General features: G+C 44.9%; 1 protein-coding gene across 2 annotated transcripts in view; it reads right to left on the minus strand.

Annotated features, from left to right (window-relative positions):
- Positions 1–4,237: 4,237 nt before the first annotated feature.
- PDPR (pyruvate dehydrogenase phosphatase regulatory subunit) overlaps positions 4,238–21,097 on the minus strand; it is a 275,395-nt gene continuing 258,535 nt past the window's right edge. For both annotated transcript variants that reach the window (XM_030203621.1, XM_030203622.1), the window contains exon 18: positions 4,238–5,499. In XM_030203621.1, the coding sequence (XP_030059481.1) occupies positions 5,098–5,499 (402 nt within the window). In that variant the 3' untranslated portion in view covers positions 4,238–5,097. The remainder of the gene's footprint in view (positions 5,500–21,097) is intronic.

Consider the following 21,097-nt stretch of genomic DNA (forward strand, 5'->3'; position numbering starts at 1 on the left):
TGCTAAGGGCAAAGACCATACTGGCAGCCGTTAGGTGAAGGAAAATCTACAAGTATCCAAACTGCTGCTGGACATGGACATGTTGAAAACAAGATTCCTCCAGAAAGCCTCTATGAAAATAAAAATAAATTCTAACTAGTTTCGAGTCAAAATCTTAAAAAGGAGACGGCTCCTGATTGATATATGTATGTGCCAGAGAAGTAGGGCTAGGCTAGGTGGATTGGCGAGTAGACCATAAATTCCTTATATATCTCCCCATCTTCTCCTCTCCTTCCTCAAATGTCTGATCTCTCCACCTATAGCTTTTAGTTGCAACAGGCTGAGTGTGAGGGCTCCCATAGATACAAAATGAAAAACAAAATGTTTATGCCTTAAGTTTTCTATTTCATAGAATGGTTGCAGGTCACCTATAAAATTTGTCATTTGCCAATAGAAGAAAAACCAAAAAATTAGTTTATATCCTTTACAACTCCGATTCCAACATTAGAAAATCTATTTCAACTAATGCTTCTATGGATTTTTATATTTTTAAGTCAGTTTTCTAGAAATGTATGCATGCTGTGTTTAAATTCTGAAAATCTTGACTAAACGTAGTGTGAATGAGGAGCTCAGGTATGTTGCCTGATTACACTACATTCTATGTATAAGGCACTAGAAAGCAGTGAAAAATTCCTAGCCACATTCTCTTCTTTTTCTTGTTTTTCACAAAAATTCAGATACAATTATGACACAACAAGCTATCCTACACTATCAACAAGCGAACAAAAATTAAATAAAAGCTGATGCATTTCCAGAGTAAGGTGCTAACAGGAAACTATGCTTAAGGTGCAATTAGGACATAATTCTGCCAGTGGACAGCGTTACTTTTCCACTGTTATTCAGAAAGCAGCAGCACAGCCTCCCTCTGTGTTAGGGACCAGAGGAACCTCGGCAGATAAAACTTTTCCTGCAAACCCAAGAAGACAGTCTGAATTGCACCTGGGCTTACATGAGGAAGTTCTGTAAAGAGGTTGCCAATATTTAAGCACCAAGAATGTATGTAAAATGTCATATACGCATGTAAATGCCAATATTCTGGCTTCACGCTATTCAGTATGATGGTGCCTAACTGTGACAGTGCATAGTTTGAAGGTGGGCGTATATGTGGATCTGGGTGAAGCACACACAGTTACGTGTGAAAATTATGTGCGTTATTTTAGCAGTCTATGTGCAATTTTTCACACCAGCTGTATGACTGGTTAAAGTGGTCATGTCTAAATTATATACATGTATTTGTGCTGATATCTTAATACACTATACAAAGAAAGTAGGTGTTTACATTCATTTGCAGGATAAGCTCCAGATAGGTGCGTCTTTATAGAATTGCTTTCACAATACCCAAGTTACTGAAAACACCAATCAGCCCTCGGTCATTTTACCAAAAATTGGTAAAAGCTGGAAAATTAGTGTTTTTACAGTTGGATAACAGAAATCTCATTCACTGCCACCTGGAATACAAAATGACTCTAAATAGCTTGTGGAGCCTGATTTATTTTAGGTCCAAACTAATGTAATTAAGGGGGAGGGAGTTATCAACATGGGCAACTGTTAAGTCACACATATTTTACCACAGGGTCTCATTGCATAAAATGGGACCCTGTGCTAAAATAACCCAACTTAACATAGTCCATGTCAACTTCCCCCTTAAAGGTCAATAAGGGTATGGATGCTCCTGAGGAACCTGTGAGGAAGTGGCAAAAACAGATGTGACTTGAGGATAAAAAGCAACAAGGCTGTGCTTGTTTCTTAGTGCAATTCCACTTTGTGTTATAGTGGAATGTCACCTGGTTCTGCTCTGCAGGGTTCCAAATTCACCAACTTAAAAAGGTACTACTGAGCACAAGACAGGGCAAAGAATATATATATAAAAACCTGCACAGTGGCCAGTGGTGTAGCCCTGGAGAGCTCACCCGTTTTGGGCTCGGGCCTCCTCCAGAACTAACGCACTCCTTTACCGTTGCCGGCAGGGATCTCGAAGCCCCACCAGCAAAATAAATACAGTGCCACCGCTCCCCTCCTCCTCGTACTGCTTAAGGCAGAAGTCGGAGGCAAAAGGCACATGCCAACTTCTACCTTAAGGAATCAGAGTGAGGAGGAGGGAAGTCGCAGCACTGTATTTGTCTGGTGGGGCCTCGGCATCCCCACCAGCAAAGGTTATGTTTTGCACACATGCGGGAGAGAGAGGAGTGAGCAATGCGTTGCCCCCCCCCCCAGTCTACCCCCAAAATTGGAGGGCTGGCTACGTCCTTGATGTTGGCAAACATGAGGGAACAACAACAGTATACTAGAACATGGAAAATGAATTATAAAAACTAAAAGCAGCATTAGGGGAAAATATTATATATATATATATATATATATATATATATATATATATATATATATATATATATAAATTAATGTTATACGTGGTACTTGCTTTCAAAGAATATCCTATATATGCCCACCAATTAGCAAGTGAAACTCTCTACTGCGTATCTGATTATGACAAGGAAAAGACTTCAGATACTTGGAAATACACCCATTTCCAAGTATCTGAAGTCTTTTCCTCATCATAATCAGACACGCAGTAGAGAGTTTCACTTGCTAACTGGTGTATGTATGTATATATATATATATATATATATAAAATCTGATGAAGGAGCTATGGTCCTAATGGAACAGCTTTCTCAACTCTCAGCAAGAGGTCAGGATAGAAAGATTGAGGGCTTTTCAATGGCTGATTTAGAGGACCCATATTGGCATTCCACTGCTCAGCAGTGGGCAGAAAGTACAGTTCACCTTCTTTTAAAGAAAATTCCTTCCTTTGAGAATTTCCCATAAAACACAAGTTTCTTTGTGTGCACATTTCCCATCAAGGCTGCACACAGTGGCAGCTCTCAGAGAGGGCACAGAGTCTTTAGGCATGAAAAGGAGAGGAATTTTATCACATGTTGGAGTCAAAAATTACAGCTATATGGGGTAATATGCCTAACTTTTGGCCAGCTCAACTAAACTGCTGTTGCTTGAAATCTGTTAAGACTATTTACCCAGTAGAAATTTAAGCAAGCTGGGATTACTGTGTTGGGCTGTTAAAAAAAAAAAAAAAAAAAGTCACACTCTCTACATAAAGAACTCCCACAAACAACTAGCACAATTTTTGGACCAAACAGCTTCTGTCTGCTCCTTTGGTCTTCCAGCTCAACTGGAACTAAGGTGCACAAGTCTTAGTTAACACAGCAGCCTAGGGAGTTTTTCTCCTATTTTATATACTGCCTAAAATTACTTTAGTCCAGTCATCACAGAGAGAGTCTTCAGCCAGAGGCCACTAGTGGCAACATAGATCTTAAATCTGGCCACTAGTGTCAGCACTGTGCAATGACTATGGGGGCAATTCTGTAACTTGGCACCTCAGTTAGGTGCACCGATGCTGTGCACTGATCACCAGTTCTAAAAAGGCACCAAGTTACCGTTATAGAACACTAATGCAAACCTGAATTGGTACACCTACATTTAGGCATGACCATTTATGCAAGGTCAATGGCAAGCACCCAAGTGCACCATGCAAAGTGCATAACTTATACGCGTATGTTGGAGACACGCTGATGACCCTCCTATGCTCTGACGACATTTACACCCCCTTGCAGTTATGCTCTGTGTTACACAATAGCATGTAGTGTGCTTACATGTGCGAGGCACGCATAACTGAAAACAGATATAGAACTGCCTTTTATAACTCTTTGTACCCCATGGGCTGTGAATTGCTGCCTCCACAGCATTCCCAGCCAGCCAATCTAGGAAAATGAACCCATGAGCTGGAAGTCAAACTCAGATCCCTTTGCATGGTACTGACACTGTCTGAGATTTCACTTTGAAAAAGACATACAGATTTATGATTTCTACAATTTGATATCATTATTATGAATACATAATTACTTTGAGCTGGGTACTCTTTGTTAGTACCCTATATATTTAAGGGTGCAAAATGATCTCTTCCTCAAATGAGACATGAATTATGAAGAAATATCCCGCTGTGTTCTAGAGCTGTTCCATAATATCTATTCAATCTTGTATTCCATGGATGCACTTCAGGTTCAAGAATGCCTTCTAAATGTCTCTCAACAAAGACACATTACCAAAGCCTTCACAATATTACTGACTTGACTCTGTAATGCCAAGCTGATGACAGCTGGAAAAAATATCCAATGTGTTTGTTTACTTTTAAGTACAATATTAACTTCCTTCACCATTTTCTTCCAAACAAATTATCCAAAACAGACAGATGGATTGTGGAACAGTGCTGTTGGCTTAAGGAGTCTCATAAAAGCAAAGATGCCTTATGCAGAACCATTCAGAGTTTCCCCCAAGGAACGTGACTGTATAAGCATTAACAGCTTTGTCTGAACCCTCAACAGTATGTCATATGCCACATAAGAAACATGAAGGCAAAGCCAAAGAGTTCTAAAACCAACAAAAGGCAAGTGAGAATGTCATCGCGTTAGAGAGTCTTGCAGAGTTACATGATTCCAGTATTGTTTATAGAAGGGGAAAGGAGTGAGAAGTAATCAAACAACTTTCTCTGCTACTCTTCATCTGTTTTGTCTAACTGTGATGTCAACAACTTGCATTGGAGACACACATGCAGGCATTTAGAGCTTACAAAATGTGGTCAATTGGTCAATGCCTTCATCACCATCTACAAACATGAAGATCCCTCAAAGAGTGCAGCAAACCATGAGGTACACACTGAAGTGTGGTGGTGAAGGCTTTTAACCCTGAGTGTATCCACTATAGGCATTCAGAATCCATGTCCTCTGAAACAGCTGCCTCAGTGCCTTTAGCCTTTTGTGCTATTCCTCTGTTGCACATGTACTCATGACAGCAGTGGTCTGGAGACTATTTAGTGAGCTGTACCACACTAAAAGGGAAAAAGTATGACTTTAAAATGACTGTTAAAATTTCAAAATTATTACTTTTCTTGAAACCTAAGCCTAAGAAAGAAAATATGGCGAGCAGAGAGTTGGAAGGTCAGAGAGATCTTGCTAACAGTACATTCTGTACAGTCTTTTTTTTTCTCTTTCACTTCCCCTGGAAGCCGAGTTCCATCTCATCCTTCCGGCGTCGCTGTGTGAAGAGCGAGCTAAATGGGTATAGCTTGGCCTTAGCCTGGTGGCGCTGCCCAGCAATGTCAATCTCATACTCGCCACGATTGATAAAGTCTGGTGTCACCACCTGTGCCTCACCAGTTTCCGCATCTATGTTTTGCACAAAGCCCAGGCAGACATGGCGCTCCAGTGTATAACTGTAGGCACTGCTGGTGGTCTTACCCACATACTGGCCATTGCGATAGATAGGTTCGCCCCACCATGGCCACAGGTCCAGGTCTGTGTCATGGCTCTCCAGGATAAACATGGTGAAGCGTTTATACACTCCTTCCTGTCTCTGGAGCATTAGTGCCTCCCGGCCAATGAAATCCATTCCCTGTAATAACAAACAAACATGTGAATGGCAGTAGCAACATGACTTGTATATGGAGAACAGAGACAGGGCCAGAAAATGTGCTGCTGATATACAGATACAGAGCTAATGATAATGGTGGATACTCTGCACCAACAGCACTATGAAAGAAAACATACAGACCTAGATATATATGTCCCAGAAGAAAGGAGAGACAGCGAGGATATGGTACACATTTAAACACCACAGGAGAATAATCTTATAATAGGACATCTACATTAATTGGGCAGGAAGCTGTCAATTTTTTGCCTATTTTATAAAGATGCATAAGGTGCAGAAATCATGCCCACATTGAAGGCATAGACATGGGTGAAGGCATATATGTTAGTACATAAAATAGGGGTATAAATCACAACTTTACCCACGCTCCACCCAAACTCCTACTCTTAGCATATGCCTACTCTACAAATATGCACCGTCATGAAATGCCTAGCCACCCACCTAGGGTTACCCTGCAGCCACTTAGAGAGTCTATCCCCAGCACAGCTCAAGTCAACCTGCACCTGCCGCTTGTGCTCTACACTATCAACCTCCTCCCACTGACTAGGTCACAACTGCCTCTGGGCAAGTCTCCCACTCTCAAATTATCCCCAGTGATTTCTAGGTTACTGACGTCACATCCCAGTGTTTCCATAGTTCCCAGAAAAAACTCACAGACCAACACATAAACCACCAGAATTCTTTATCAGTCCAGACAGAGAGGCAATAAACTGAAACTTGTCTTAAAAATATTGAACACTGAAAAAAAAATGTGCAATCAGCAAACAATAACAGGTAACTGAAATATGGATCAATTATAACACTAACTAAACATTTGTTTACTTTCTAGAAGGTAACTAGGGAGATCAGAACATATAGCTGCTCACCAGTTATCAAATATAACTGTTTTACAGGGCTTCAGCAAAGAGATTTCTCTCTCTCTTCTCCCGGGCTGAAACTGTGGAAACCCCCCCCAGTGCAATCCAAATGAAAAGAGCTCCTGGCCAATCAGACCCCAATCAACAAGTTTTTTTTTTTTAAAAGCTGGTTACATTATTATAGGCATTTCCTTTATCTGTGTGCTAACTAAAAGAAAGAAAGGTCAGTTCTTTGTAACAGCTTAAAACATTACATGCACCACCTACTGGCCAAACTAGAGAAATGCACTTCAAGAATTAATAAAGGCAGTTTTATAGGCTTATAAAACACACTGTTCTATCACAGAACCCAATTGCATTACACGTACTTTTAGGCGTGACCTAAGGGTTTTTTTTAAATTGCTTTTCAAATGTTACAACAAGGCATATCTTTGTACAGAAACTTTTTTCAAAAACAAAAAGGAAAAAAAAGGCTCCAAAATATATGAATAACGTACAACTCTCAAAAGTTACAACAAGGCATATCTTTGTACAGAAACAAAAAGGAAAACAAAAGGCTCCAAAATATATGGATAACATACAACTGTAGACTTGAACCTATGGCTTACAATTAGAGAGGAGTCAAGAACCGTAAGCCAGAGGAAGTTGGATCCATCAGTTTAGCAAAAAGAAAGAGTAGTAAAGCCCTTAAACTCAAACTTCCCCAATAATAAAATAATCAGAAAAATCGAGTCATTAAGCACCTGTGGAGAGGTATTTTCAATAAAACATCTAAGCCCGATTTTGGATGTTTTACTAAAAACATCCAAAAATTGAGTGGGGAACATAGACATTTTTGAAAATTGCCTTTTTCTAGATGTTTGGTGCCCAGTGCATTTTTCTTTTGGGACCATTTTGGAAAAAAAAAAGTCCAAGAAAAAAACACACAGATATCCCAGCAGAACAGTGGAGCACTCTAGGGGGTACTGCAGTGGACTTCACAAAAAAGGTCCCAGGTACACATCTCACCACTACCCCCTTTATATTGTACAGTGAGCCCTCGAGGAACACAGAAAAACCTATTATACCTCATTGTACACCATTACAATAGCCCGCAAGCTTGCAGGTGTCACCTATATATAGGTACAATAGGTATTTAATGTTTTTTGGAAGGCTCACATATTCCACCACAAGTGTGCCAGAGTGGAACATGGGCCTAGGTTCCCTTCTCTACAAGCCACTGCACTGACCACTAGGCTATTCCTGGGACCTGCCTACTGCTCTAATAAGAATGGCTATCATATCTGAAGCTGTCATAGAGCCTAGTATGTACTGTCATATCTTAGAAGGGGGGAGAGGGGAGGGGTCTGTGGTCACATGGGGAGTAAGGGGGGTATGCTTTAATCCCTCCAGTGGTCATTTGGGGCACCTTTTGGCCAGTTATTCATGACTATTGTATTTTATTCAGGGTATTTATATCCCGCTAAAATCAATAAAGTGTCTAAGCGGGTTAGATAAATATAAAACATAAATTGGAAAATTAGTAAAGCTCACAAAATCAAAAGGTAAGTTTTCAGTCCCTTGTGGAATTGTAAATAACTAGAAATCAACATCATAAGCCAAGTTATTAATTCTGATGGAATATCTTCTAATAAATAAGAAGGATAAATATCCACTAAACAATATTATTAGAAGTTCTCTCAGTAAAGAAGTCACTGTAATCATATCTATTGATTCAAAACATGACCATTCCCTATCTACTGGGGAAGAAATTGCCAACTTCAGGCAGGATGTTTTGAAATGATTGTCTAATAAATTTTACCTTATCTATAAAATAATCACCAAAAATGGTTGTAAAGATTCTGGAATATCAACCACTAATGACACCTGGGTAAGCTTATGGAAGACATTAAAAATGTTTTGGTTTAACATCCCTTTTCCTATTAACTTCCCAAAATAAGATTTTTTTCACTATTACTATAGCATTTCTTTAAACTCTAACATGCTTTCTCCAAATTAATATATCTGCTAGATCTTTGGCTTTTAACCATACCCTTTCATATTTACGGTATTAACGTTTCAATACTCGCACATCTTTAGTATGCGAAGGTAAAGACTTCAATTTTTTCTTTCCTCAAGATTAACTGTTATTTATTTATAAGGATTTATTTACCGCCACTCAAGGCAGTGTACAGTAAGAATAAATCAAACATGAGCAATAGACGATTACAGCAGTAAAAATATTCAAACACCACCACAGAGTATGGCATAGTATACCACTTACAATGTCAACACAATATGCAACAGAATATTTTAATTGACAGTATAGGGTATAAACAAAGATGGAACATATAGGGGCCCTTTTACAAAGGCATGCTGAAAAAAAGGCCTGTGTAGATGTGTGTTTTGGGCGTGCACAGAATCATTTTTCAGCGCACCTGTAAAAAATGCCTTTTTAAAATTTTTTCCAAAAATGGATGTGTCGCAAAATGCAAATTGCCGCGTGTCCATTTTGGGTCTGAGACCTTACCACCAGCCATTGACCTAGTAGTAGTAAAGTCTCATGCGGTAACCGGGTGGTAATGACCTATGTGTCAAATGCCACTTGGCGCACGCCCAATATGCGCATCCGAAAATATTTTTTGGACGTGTGCCAAAAATTAATTTACCGCAAGAGCCACGTGGTAACTCCATTTTGGCGTACGTTGGACGTGTGTAGATGATTACGCATTTTAGTAAAAGGGCCCTATAGATAGGTAAGAGTAAGCAGAGTTAGAAAATAAGGTGACTAAAAGAAAGTTGCACATGAGGTCAGAGAGATAATTAAACATTATCTCAGCTATGGTAGGAATGGATAAACATGTGCAGTTGCAGTATGTGCAGCCCGTATCACTCCTTGTGTGTGAGTGAGACTAACAAATTAGTTACTTCTTCCATTAAAGGTCTGGTTGAAGAGACAGTTTTAGCCTGTTTTCCTGAAGTACAGATAGCCTTGTGTTAAGCGCAGCCTTTCAGGGAGTGGATTCCAGAGTGTGGGGGCTACTCCGGAGAAGGCTCGCTTGCGGGTATCACATCGTGTAATGTCTTTTGGAGAGGGTGTGGTTAGTGATAGTCCTTGAGAGGACCTTAGTGTCCTTGGAGGTATGTATAGGATCATCCTATTCTTCAGGTACTAGGGGCCATTTCCTTTAAGGGCCTTGAAGATCAGCCATAATGTTTTAAATTTAGCCCTGTATTGTACTGGTAGCCAGTGAAGCTTTTGCAAAAATGGTGTGATGTGGTCACGTCGCAACCTTCTACTAGTCTTGCTGCAGCATTCTGACCAATTGGAGCTGGTGCAGGCCCTTTGTAGTCACACTATTACAGTAATCCAGTCTTGATGTTATCATGGCATGCACAACTGGGAAAAGATTTATCTTCTCAGTGTAAGGAGAGAGGCAGCATAGCTGTCACAAATAGTAGAAGCAGCTCTTAAAGGTTGCATAGATTTGGGGAATCAGAATAAGTGCTGAATCTAACTATTTCAAGGTTCCATGATTGTGATTTGAGGGGGAGTTTGTACTTCTCAAAAGAGATTTTGATGTCAGGTATGTATCCACTTCTGAGGGAACCAGAGAAGCTCGGTTTTACTTGGGTTCAGGCAAAATTTGTTGTGTTAACTGACAGGTAATCAGTTTTTTCAGGGGTGGGGCTGTAGGTAAGTCAGGTTCAATGGGTATTCTTTTTTGTTACATTTGTACCCCGCGCTTTCCCACTCATGGCAGGCTCAATGTGGCTTACATGGGGCAATGGAGGGTTAAGTGACTTGCCCAGAGTCACAAGGAGCTGCCTGTGCCTGAAGTGGGAATTGAACTCAGTTCCTCAGTTCCCCAGGACCAAAGTCCACCACCCTAACCACTAGGCCACTCCTCCACTCAAGGTATGAGTATCTGCACATCATCTGCGTAGATGTAGAACAGAATAGGTGACGGTATCAATCCTTCTGGTACCCTACAGGTCAGTGCCCATGGTGGAAATGAGTTGCTGCCAAATATTATGGATTGTTGCCTCTCTGATAGATAGAATCTAAACCAAGCAAGTACTGTTCCATTGATACTTGTTTCTGACAGTCATGCTAGCATAATATCATGATCCACAGTGTCAACAGCTGCTGAGAAATGCAGCAGTACTAACACCGAGGCGAATCCCTTATCTCGGTTTCTGTGAAGATCATCTAGTAGGGATACAAGGACCTTTTCTGTTCCATAACTGGGTCTAAATCCAGATTGAAATGGATCTAGCCAGTTTCTCTCTTCTAGCCAATCATTGAGTTGAACAGACTGTTTGTTCTATAAGTTTCCCTAGAAATGGGATGTTGTGAACCACTGCCCTTTTTAATGCTGTTGGTAGTTGCCCATTAGAAAGAGAGGTGTTCACAATTTTTGTGGCGCTTTCTATGAGGCTCATACTTGCCTGCTGTACTATCTTTAATGGGCAGGGGTCAAGGGAGAAAGTAGTTGGTCTTAGTTGATTTAGGATTTTGTCAAAGCTCTCCTCTGTCATTGGGTTAAAATTGTCTCATCTGTCTCTGTCGGGGGGGGGGGGGGGGGGGGGGGGGGGGGTGAGTTTATGCACTCCTGGTTGATTGGAGACTGGATGGGATTGCCTGTAAATCCTGGCAGAGACTTTTAATTTTCTTGGCAAAGTATGCAGCAAAATCATTGCAGTTCAGTTTAGACTGGGCAGGCTGGTTCTATTGTGGGGGGCTGAAGTAGGCTGTTTACTTTACTGAACAACTGCTTGGTTGAATTGGCAGCCTGTGAAATGCATGAGAGAAATATTGTTTTTTTGGATGCTATTAAGGCACTTTGTCGTGTGCTTCCTACAGTTTAGCCTGTCTTCATCCAGGCGAGATTTACACCATCTCCTTTCCAGTTTCCGTCCTTCGCATTTAAGGATCCAAAGTTCTGGAGAAAACCAAACATGAGTGTTTGTTAGTGGGGCATAATATTTTTTCTAATGTCTTAGCTAAGTGTGTATTCCAAATGTCAACCTATTCTGAAACTGTAGTTGTCTTTTCATCCACATGTGGTTAAAAAGACCTCTAGGAAATTCTCAATGGTCAGCTTTTTTTTTTTTGTCTTTGATCTCCTTCCAAACTCTGGGAGGTGCCATTTGTTTCAGGTGGTCACTTAGGGAAAATGTAATTAGAAAATGGTCTGACCATGATAGGAGTGTTATTTCAATACTGTTATCCCAGAATTCTGGGATATCAACCCCTTTGTAGAATACTAGGTCTAGTATGTGACCCTTTTCGTGGAGAATTGATCACCTGTGTGAATCCTAGTGCTGCCATCATGTCCAGAAAGGCAGCTGTGGTGGTATCTGGGGTTTTGATACGTAGAATCTCCCATGACTACCAGCCTAGGTAATTCAGGGTCATTTGAGTAATCAGGTCTAGGAGTTCTTGCACAGATAATGTTTGTTTTGTTTTTGTTACATTTGTACCCCGCGCTTTCCCATTCATGGCAGGCTCAATGCGGCAGGCAATGGAGAGTTAAGTGACTTGCCCAGAGTCACAAGGAGCTGCCTGTGCCGGGAATCGAACTCAGTTCCTCAGTTCCCCAGGACCAAAGTCCACCACCCTAACCACTAGGCCACTCCTCCAATGTGTTGTTATGAAGTGCTTGGTATACTATGAGCAACCAGATTGGTTTCTCCTCTTCAAACTGGATTAAAAAAAGATTCTGATTCAATTAGCTGGGGGATGGAGATTCTGCACAGTTTGATTGTATCCTGAATCAAGACTGCCACCCCTCCACCCCATCTTCTTGGTCTCAGTTGATGTTGGATATTGAAACCTGTTGGGACATAGTTCAGCCAATGGTAAATCCCCACTTTCATCTAGCCAGGATTCACTTATTCCTAGGATGTCAAGATGCTGTTCATATGTGACATCATGGATCACTAAGGATTTCTTTGCAGCTGGGTCATTCACCAGTCCTATAGTTCCCAAGGGTGATCCGGGAGTAGCTTTAGTGTGGCAATGAGATGATCTTTTAAGCACTGTTATGTAGGTGTCTGACCTCTTGCACTTTGCCTTCTCTTTGGTTGGTGAGGATTATAGTTTCCTGTCCCACAAACCACTGGGATCCATGAGGTCTCTTGGTCTGCCGAACCAAGGTACATTCTTTGAGTCAGAGGCTAGTTAGGCAAAAGTTCACTGAGTAGCACTGCAGTCCACCCTGTGGATCAGCAATCCTACTAGTTGGCAATGCAAGGTTAAGGCTTTAAATAATCTAACAGGAATCTAACAGATTCAGAATTTTAGAAATAATTATGCAGTTAAAATAAAACTTTAACTCATGGATTGTAGGTATGAACTTTATAGTTTCTGATTCTGATATCCTTGAATGGTCCAATTGATGCAAGCTGCTGTAGGTTTTTTCTTTGTTGTCCAGATGGAGGGTTAGATGTAAATATAGAACCAGCTCCAATCACAGGGCATGAGGAGAGTTACTTGTAATATGAAGGGAAAAGTTTTCTTTCTCCAGCCAAAATAAATGAAAGAAGTTCAAAGTAAAATTGAGGACTGGTGCCTCAACACAGACTGAGCAGAAGTCAGTAAACATTTGTGTTGTAAATAAGCAAAAAGAGTATTATTTAATCTAAGTTGGAGAGCCCAATGTGAACCTAGCCACACCTCTACTGTTGGACTGCTTCTGTCACACAATTATTCCAATCCATTAACCTGAACTTGTACTAGTACAGGTATTAGGCAATTGTAATTTAATCTGAGACCAAAACTGTTCATCTTCATTTATATGGGGAACTCCATCAGTCTGAACCATTTCCCAAACTCTTCTCTTAACCTGGGGAATATATAATGTAAAATTATCTTGAAAATGATCAGACAAAGGAATAGCTGTCCATTTCTGAAACAGGTGTAGCCAAAAAGTTTTAATTTTGGTCCTAGACATTTTTTATTCCATTATTGCAGAAAAACATCTTTATTTTGATGCCGCCCATGTCCTAACCACATCCTATCCCTTTAAAATTTGTACAAACTGTGGAGAAAAATGTCTAAAATTGGAGTGTCAAAAAATATCTGCCAACTTATGATGTTTTTTGGACATTTTCTTGTTTTGAAAATGAGCTCCTTAGCATCTAAAAAGAAACCCGAGTATGGAAAAAATTTGTACTTCTCAATCTTGACAGCACATTTACATGGGAAACAAAGTTGAAATTTGGCTCCAATAAAGGTCACTTGTTGGTGTAAATCATGCATTTCTTATCCTATTCTGAGTCCATCTTCACACATTTGGATACATTTATTTTATTTTTGTTACATTTGTACCCCGCGCTTTCCCATTCAAGGCAGGCTCAATGCGGCAGGCAATGGAGGGTTAAGTGACTTGCCCAGAGTCACAAGGAGCTGCCTGTGCCGGGAATCAAACTCAGTTCCTCAGGACCAAAGTCCACCACCCTAACCACTAGGCCACTCCTGCACTCATTTGAATTCTTCATCCCATAAAGCTCATATCTGAAGCTCTAAAATACAGATGTAACAATGCCTCCTTCACTTGGAAAAATACAAATGGCACAAGTACATAGCTCTATGCACTCTCTCATCTTCAGACTTCTCCAGTACACCAATCAGGTCAAGAGTCAAAACTGTTTGAGGAAACATCTACTGCAATGCAATCACCAGACCCTCAGATGTTCTTTGCAGAATAAGCATTAACTGTGAAAAATCATTTCAGGATATTCAGGACATCTTTTCAAAATCTGTGAAAATGGTCTCTAGGTGCAAATGTTTGAGCGCATGAAAAATTAAGCATCCTCAAACAGTTTCAAGATTCTTTATCTTACAAAAAAGAACCAGTCTACCTTGGGACAGCGAATGATACATACCTGTAGCAGGTGTTCTCCGAGGACAGCAGGCTGATTGTTCTCACGACTGGGTTGACGTCCACGGCAGCCCCCTCCAACCGGAACAAAAACTTCACGGGCGTCTTCCCGCCCGTGCGCAACCGTTCCCGCTCAGTTGATTGACAAGCAAAATAATGAGGAAAACGCAACTCCAAAGGGGAGGAGGGAGGGTAGGTGAGAACTATCAGCCTGCTGTCCTCGGAGAACACTTGCTACAGGTATGTATCATTCGCTTTCTCCAAGGACAAGCAGGCTGCTTGTTCTCATGACTGGGGTATCCCTAGCTCCCAGGCTCACTCAAAACAAGAACCCAGGTCAATTGAACCTCGCAACGGCGAGGGCATAACAGAAATTGACCTACGAAGAACAGCCAACTGAGAGTGCAGCCTGAACAGAATAAATCGGGTCCTGGAGGGTGGAGTTGGATTCAAACCCCAGATTCTGCAGCACCGACTGCCCGAACCGACTGTCGCGTCGGGTATCCTGCTGGAGGCAGTAATATGATGTGAATGTGTGGACAGATGACCACGTCGCAGCCTTGCAAATCTCCTCAATAGTGGCTGACTTCAAGTGGGCCACTGATGCTGCCATGGCTCTATGAGCCGTGACATGACCCTCAAGAGCCAGCCCAGCCTGGGCGTAAGTAAAGGAAATGCAATCTGCTAGCCAATTGGAGATGGTGCGTTTCCCGACAGCGACTCCTTTCCTATTGGGGTCAAAAGAAACAAACAATTGGGCGGACTGTCTTTGGGGCTGTGTCCGCTCCAGATAGAAGGCCAATGCTCGCTTGCAGTCCAATGTGTGCAACTGACGTTCAGCAGGGCGGGTATGTGTTCTGGGAAAGAATGTTGGCAAGACAATTGACTGGTTAAGATGGAACTCCGACACCACCTTTGGCAGAAACTTAGGGTGAGTGCGGAAGACTACTCTGTTATGATGAAATTTGGTATACGGAGCATGAGCTACCAGGGCCTGCAGCTCACTGACTCTACGAGCTGAAGTAACTGCCACCAAGAAAATGACCTTCCAGGTCAAGTACTTCAGATGGCATGAATTCAGTGGCTCAAAAGGAGGTTTCATCAGCTGGGTGAGGACGACGTTGATATCCCATGACACTGCAGGAGGCTTGACAGGGGGCCTTGACAAAAGCAAGCCTCTCATGAATCGAACTACTAAAGGCTCTCCAGAGATGGCTTTACCCTCTACACGATGATGGTAAGCACTAATCGCACTAAGGTGGTTCCTTACTGAGTTGGTCTTGAGACCAGAGTCTGATAAGTGCAGAAGGTATTCAAGCAGGTTCTGTGCAGGGCAAGAACGAGGTTCTAGGGCCTTGCTCTCACACCAGACGACAAACCTCCTCCACTTGAAAAAGTAACTCTTTTTAGTGGAATCCTTTCTAGAGGCAAGCAAGACCCGGGAGACACACTCAGACAAACCCAACGAAGCAAAATCTATGCCCTCAACATCCAGGCCGTGAGAGCCAGAGACTGAAGGTTGGGGTGCAGAAGCGCTCCGTCATTCTGCAAAATGAGAGTCGGAAAACACTCCAATCTTCACGGTTCTTCGGAGGACAACTCCAGAAGTAGAGGGAACCAGATCTGACGGGGCCAAAAAGGCGCTATCAGAATCATGGTGCCGTGGTCTTGCTGAGCTTCAGTAAGGTCTTCCCCACCAAGGTATGGGAGGATAAGCATACAGGAGGCCAGTCCCCCAATAGAGGAGACAGGCATCCGACGCCAGTCTGCCATGTGCCTGTAGTCTGGAAAAGAACAGAGGCAGCTTGTGATTGGTCTGAGAGGTGAAAAGGTCCACCGAGGGTGTGCCCCACTCTCTGAAGATCTTGCGTACCACTCTGGAATGGAGCAACCACTCGTGCGGTTGCATGACTCTGCTCAGTTTGTCGGCCAGACTGTTGTTTACCCCTGCCAGGTATGTGGCTTGGAGAAGCATGCCAAACTGGCAGGCCCAACGCCACATCCCGATGGCTTCCTGACACAGGGGGCGAGATCCGTGCCCCCTGCTTGTTGATGTAATACATTGCAACCTGATTGTCTGTCCGAATTTGGATAATTTGGTAGGACAGCTGATCTCTGAAGGCCTTCAGTGCGTTCCACACCGCTTGGAGCTCCAGGAGGTTGATCTGAAGATCCTGTTCCTGGAGGGACCACAGTCCCTGGGTGTGAAGCCCATCGACATGAGCTTCCCACCCCAGGCGAGATGCATCCGTCGTCAGCACCTTCGTGGGCTGCGGAATTTGGAATGGACGTCCCAGGGTCAAACTGGTCCGAAGTGTCCACCAGTGCAGCGAATTGCGGCAACTAAGGGACAGGCGGATGACATCTTCTAGATTCCCGGTGGCTTGGCACCACTGGGAAGCTAGGGTCCATTGAGCAGATCTCATGTGAAGACGAGCCATGGGAGTCACATGAACTGTAGAGGCCATATGACCCAGGAGTCTCAACATCTGCCGAGCTGTGACCTGCTGAGACACTCTGGTCTGGGAAGCGAGGGACAGGAGGTTGTGGGCCCTCGCTTCGGGAAGAAAGGCCTGAGCCATCTGTGAATTCAGCAGAGCTCCTATGAATTCCAGAGATTGGACTGGCTGGAGATGGACTTTGGGTAATTTATCACAAACCCCAGCAGCTCCAGGAGGTGAATAGTGCACTGCATGGACCGGAGAGCCCCTGCCTCTGAGGTGTTCTTGACCAGCCAATCGTCGAGATACGGGAACACGTGCACTCCCAGCTTGCGTAGATACTCCGCGACCACCATGAGGCACTTCGTGAACACCTGTGGGGCAGAGGCGAGCCCAAAGGGCAGCACACAATACTGAAAGTGCTGTGTCCCCAGGCGGAATCTGAGATACTGCCTGTGAGCTGGCAGTATCGGGATGCGAGTGTAAGCGTCCTTTAAATCCAGGGAACATAGCCAATCGTCTTTCTGAATCACTGGTAGAAGGGTGCCCAGGGAAAGCATCCTGAACTTTTCTTTTACCAGGTATTTGTTCAGGCCTCTCAGGTCTAGGATGGACGCATCCCCCCTGTTTTCTTTCCACAAGGAAGTACCTGGAATAGAATCCCTGCCCGGAGTGGTACGGGCTCGACCGCATTGGCGCTGAGAAGGGTGGAGAGTTCCTCTGCAAGTACCTGCTTGTGATGGGAGCTGAAGGATTGGGCTCCCAGCGGGCAATTTGGTGGAGTGGAGGCCAATTCAGGGTGTATCCGCACCGCACTATTTGGAGAACCCACTGGTCGGAGGTTATCAGAGGCCACCTTGGTGAAAAACTTTCAACCTCCCCCCGACCGGCAGGTCGTCCAGTACTGACACTTTGATGGCGGCTATGTTCCCATGGATCCAGTCAAAACCCGTCCCGGCTTTTGCTGTGGAGGCGCTGGGGGCTGCTTAGGCGCACGCTGATGACAGGAACGAGCGTGCTGGGACTGTCCCTGTGCCTGAGGAGGCCTTCGGGCCGGCTGGGTGTACCTACGCTTGTTGTAGGCGTAGGGCGCAGCCTGCCTGGCCAGGGAAAAACGTCCACCTGCTGAGGTGGATGCGAAGGCGCCCGGTGGGAGAGCTTGTCGAGGGCGGTTTCCCGCTGGTGTAGTTGGTCCACCAACTGCTCGACCTTCTCGCCGAAAATATTATCCCCTCGGCAAGGGACATCCGCCAGCCGTTGCTGGGTGCGGTTGTCCAGGTCAGAGGCACGCAGCCATGAGAGTCTGCGCATCACTATACCTTGGGCCGCAGCTCGAGATGCCACATCACAGGTGTCATAGATACCCCTGGACAGGAACTTTCTGCACGCCTTCAGCTGCCTGACCACCTCCTGAAAGGGCCTGGACTGCTCCGGAGGGAGCTTGTCAACCAGGTCCGCCAGTTGCCTCACATTGTCCCGCATGTGAATGCTCGTGTACAGCTGGTATGACTGAATGCGGGTCACGAGCATGGAAGATTGGTAGGCCTAACTCCCAAATGAGTCCAGAGTGCGAGACTCCCGCCCCGGGGGCGCCGAGACAGTATCCCTCGAACTCCGTGCTCTCTTGAGAGCAGAGTCCACGACCGCCGAGTCATGAGGCAATTGAGGCTGCATCAACTCTGGGTCAGAGTGGATTCCTGTATTGGGAGACTCCGCTTTCTGGGGATGGTGGGGTTAGATAATGGCTTCAGCCAGTTCCGAAGCAGTGTCTCTTTGAGGACATTGTGCAACGGCACCGTGGGAAGACTCTCTAGGTGGTGATGGATAGTCGAGGACCTCGAGCATCTCAGCCCTCGGCTCATCCACAGAGACCACGGGAAAGGGAATGCATATAGACGTATCCCTGACGAAGGAGGCAAAGGAGAGGCTCTCAGGGGGCGAGAGCTTCCTCTCCGGTGAAGGAGTGGGGTCGGAGGGAAGACCCACAGACTCCTCTGAGGAGAAATATCTGGGGTCCTCTCCTCCCCCCATGAGGCCTCTTCCTCGGTGTCGGACATGAGCTCTTGCAGCTCAGACCTCAACCGTGCCCGTCTCGACTGCGAGGAACCAAGCCCCCGGTGATGGCGTCGAGCGGTGGACTCCCGCGCCGCCGGGGATGAAGCTCCCTCCATCGACGGGGACTCCACCTGCGTGGCGATCGACACCGGTACCGCAAGCGGCGTCGGGGGCTGCGGCATTGGGCTAGAGCACACCGGCGCCTCCATCAACGGCGCCGGGGGCGCAAGCACCCCCGATGCCGGTGGAGCCTGGCACATCAGTCCTTCCAGAATCCCCGGAAGGATGGCTCGGAGACACTCGTCAAGGCCCGCTGTCGGGAAAGGCAGGGGGGCCGGTGTGGGTGTCGGTGCCGGAAGCTGCTTGGGTCCAGGAGACAGTACCGAAGCACCCACGGACTGACGCAGCGACACCTCTTCAACCGAGGGGGAACGCTCCTCTCGGCACTGCCACTTCCTCGGCGTCGAATCCTCTCTCGAGGCGCCGGAGTTGGTAGTCCCGTGCGCCGTGGGCGACCGATGACTGTGCTTTTTGGTTTTCTTTCGGTGCCCGTCATCAGCGCTCGGCGGCAGAGATGACGAGGAGGTAGAACCCCCCCGGCCTCGAGGGATCGGGTCTGACAGGGTTCGGTCCCAATGGCCCTGGGTAGAGGGAGTGGCCAGGGCCGATTGCCCGCCGTCGCCGGCGGGCCAACGGTACCTGTACTCCTGGGGTCGGTGCCGATTTCGTCGACATCGGTACCGAAGATCCGGCCGTCGATGGGCCGGCGCAAGTTCCAAAAAGACGGTCCCGAAGAACTTGCCTCACCACCTTTGTCCGCTTCTGCAAGCCGAGACACAAGGTGCAAGTCTTGGTATTATGCTCCGGCCCAAGGCACTGGAGGCACCAAGCGTGGTTATCGGTTTGCGAGATCTGCCGGCCGCACCGACCACACTTCTTGAATCCGCTCGGGACCTTCGAGGACATCGCCGGAAAAATCGCGTCGGCGAAGTCAAAGTCGTCGATGGTGGCGGTGAAAAGCACACCCGAAAAAAGAAAACAACCGCACAGCCACAAGGCCGCAACGAGGCGCCCCTGCGGCTAAAGACGACGAGGGGACAAACTTCTTTTTTTTTTTTTAACATAAGAAAGGAAAGAAGCGCGAACGCGTACGAAAAGAGAAAAACTCACGGCTAGGCCGCGATCCGGTTCCCGGGGCTGACAGAGAGAGAGACAATAACATGTCTCTCTCCAGCGCGGAATTGAAAAAAACTGAGTAGGAACGGTCGTGCGGGAAGATGGCCGTGCATGCGCGGTGGGTGTACCCTGCGTGCGGGACTGCCCGTAAAGATTTTGTTCTGGTTGGAGGGGGCTGCCGTGGACGTCAACCCAGTCGTGAGAACAAGCAGCCTGCTTGTCCTCGGAGAAATAATAGTACAGCTTTAATTTTGCAGATAGCCGATTCCATGTCAGATGCTTTTCATATATGATTTTCCATCCACACTTGAAGATGTATAATCTTAGATGAATTTTCCAAAGAGACAGTAATGAAAGCAGAACACGTTATACAAGGTTTAAAGAGCTGATCAAACTGACCAGTGTGATTTCTTCCAGCCAATTCAGGGGTTGCAGGACAGATTTTCCAGCAACAATCCTTCCAAGGGGTGGCTTACTGTTCCTCCAACAGGTCCACCAGTACTCAGATCACACTCATGTGGGTTCTCTGACTGATGGAAAATTGGGCCCCCTTCTGGGTGTGGAATAGTCACTAACCCTGATGCCTCACCTGAGCCAAAGATCTTCCCATTCCACCTTGCAGCTCAGTTTTCACCCAGAGGAGTCTCAGGGCCTCTGAGTCTGATCTCCTGGTTGGGAGTCTCCCTTACTCTAGTCAATAGATACACCCAATGGTAAGGGCAGTGGAGAAGTAAATGTGTTCTGCTGTGTAATTTGAATCTCAAGCTTCAGGGGGTGGGGTCCCTTAAGCCTCCCAGTGCAGTCTGGCATAATGCCAAAATTAAAACAAGAAATTAACATCAGGAATATCAGGCATAACAATGGAGCTGCACTACACACAACCTACTCAGTTACCATCTTGACTTAAATGTGCTAATTTTATAAAAGGCTTTTTATGGTTAAAAAAAAGGTTTAAAATATTACCCTCTAAATGAATACATAATGCCCAGAAGTAAATCCTTTCCAGCAGAAAATATATTCTAAAACAAGAGACCATATTTCAATAGGGTAGACTTAAGACTAACATCGGAAAATATTTTATCATAAGAAGAGTGATGGGTGCAAGGAATTGCCTTCCAGTGGAGGTGGTGGAGGTGAAAATAGTAACAAAATTCAAGAAAGCTTG

The sequence above is a fragment of the Microcaecilia unicolor genome, chromosome 5, assembly GCF_901765095.1.
Source record: "Microcaecilia unicolor chromosome 5, aMicUni1.1, whole genome shotgun sequence".
In the NCBI taxonomy this organism is placed as follows: domain Eukaryota; kingdom Metazoa; phylum Chordata; class Amphibia; order Gymnophiona; family Siphonopidae; genus Microcaecilia; species Microcaecilia unicolor.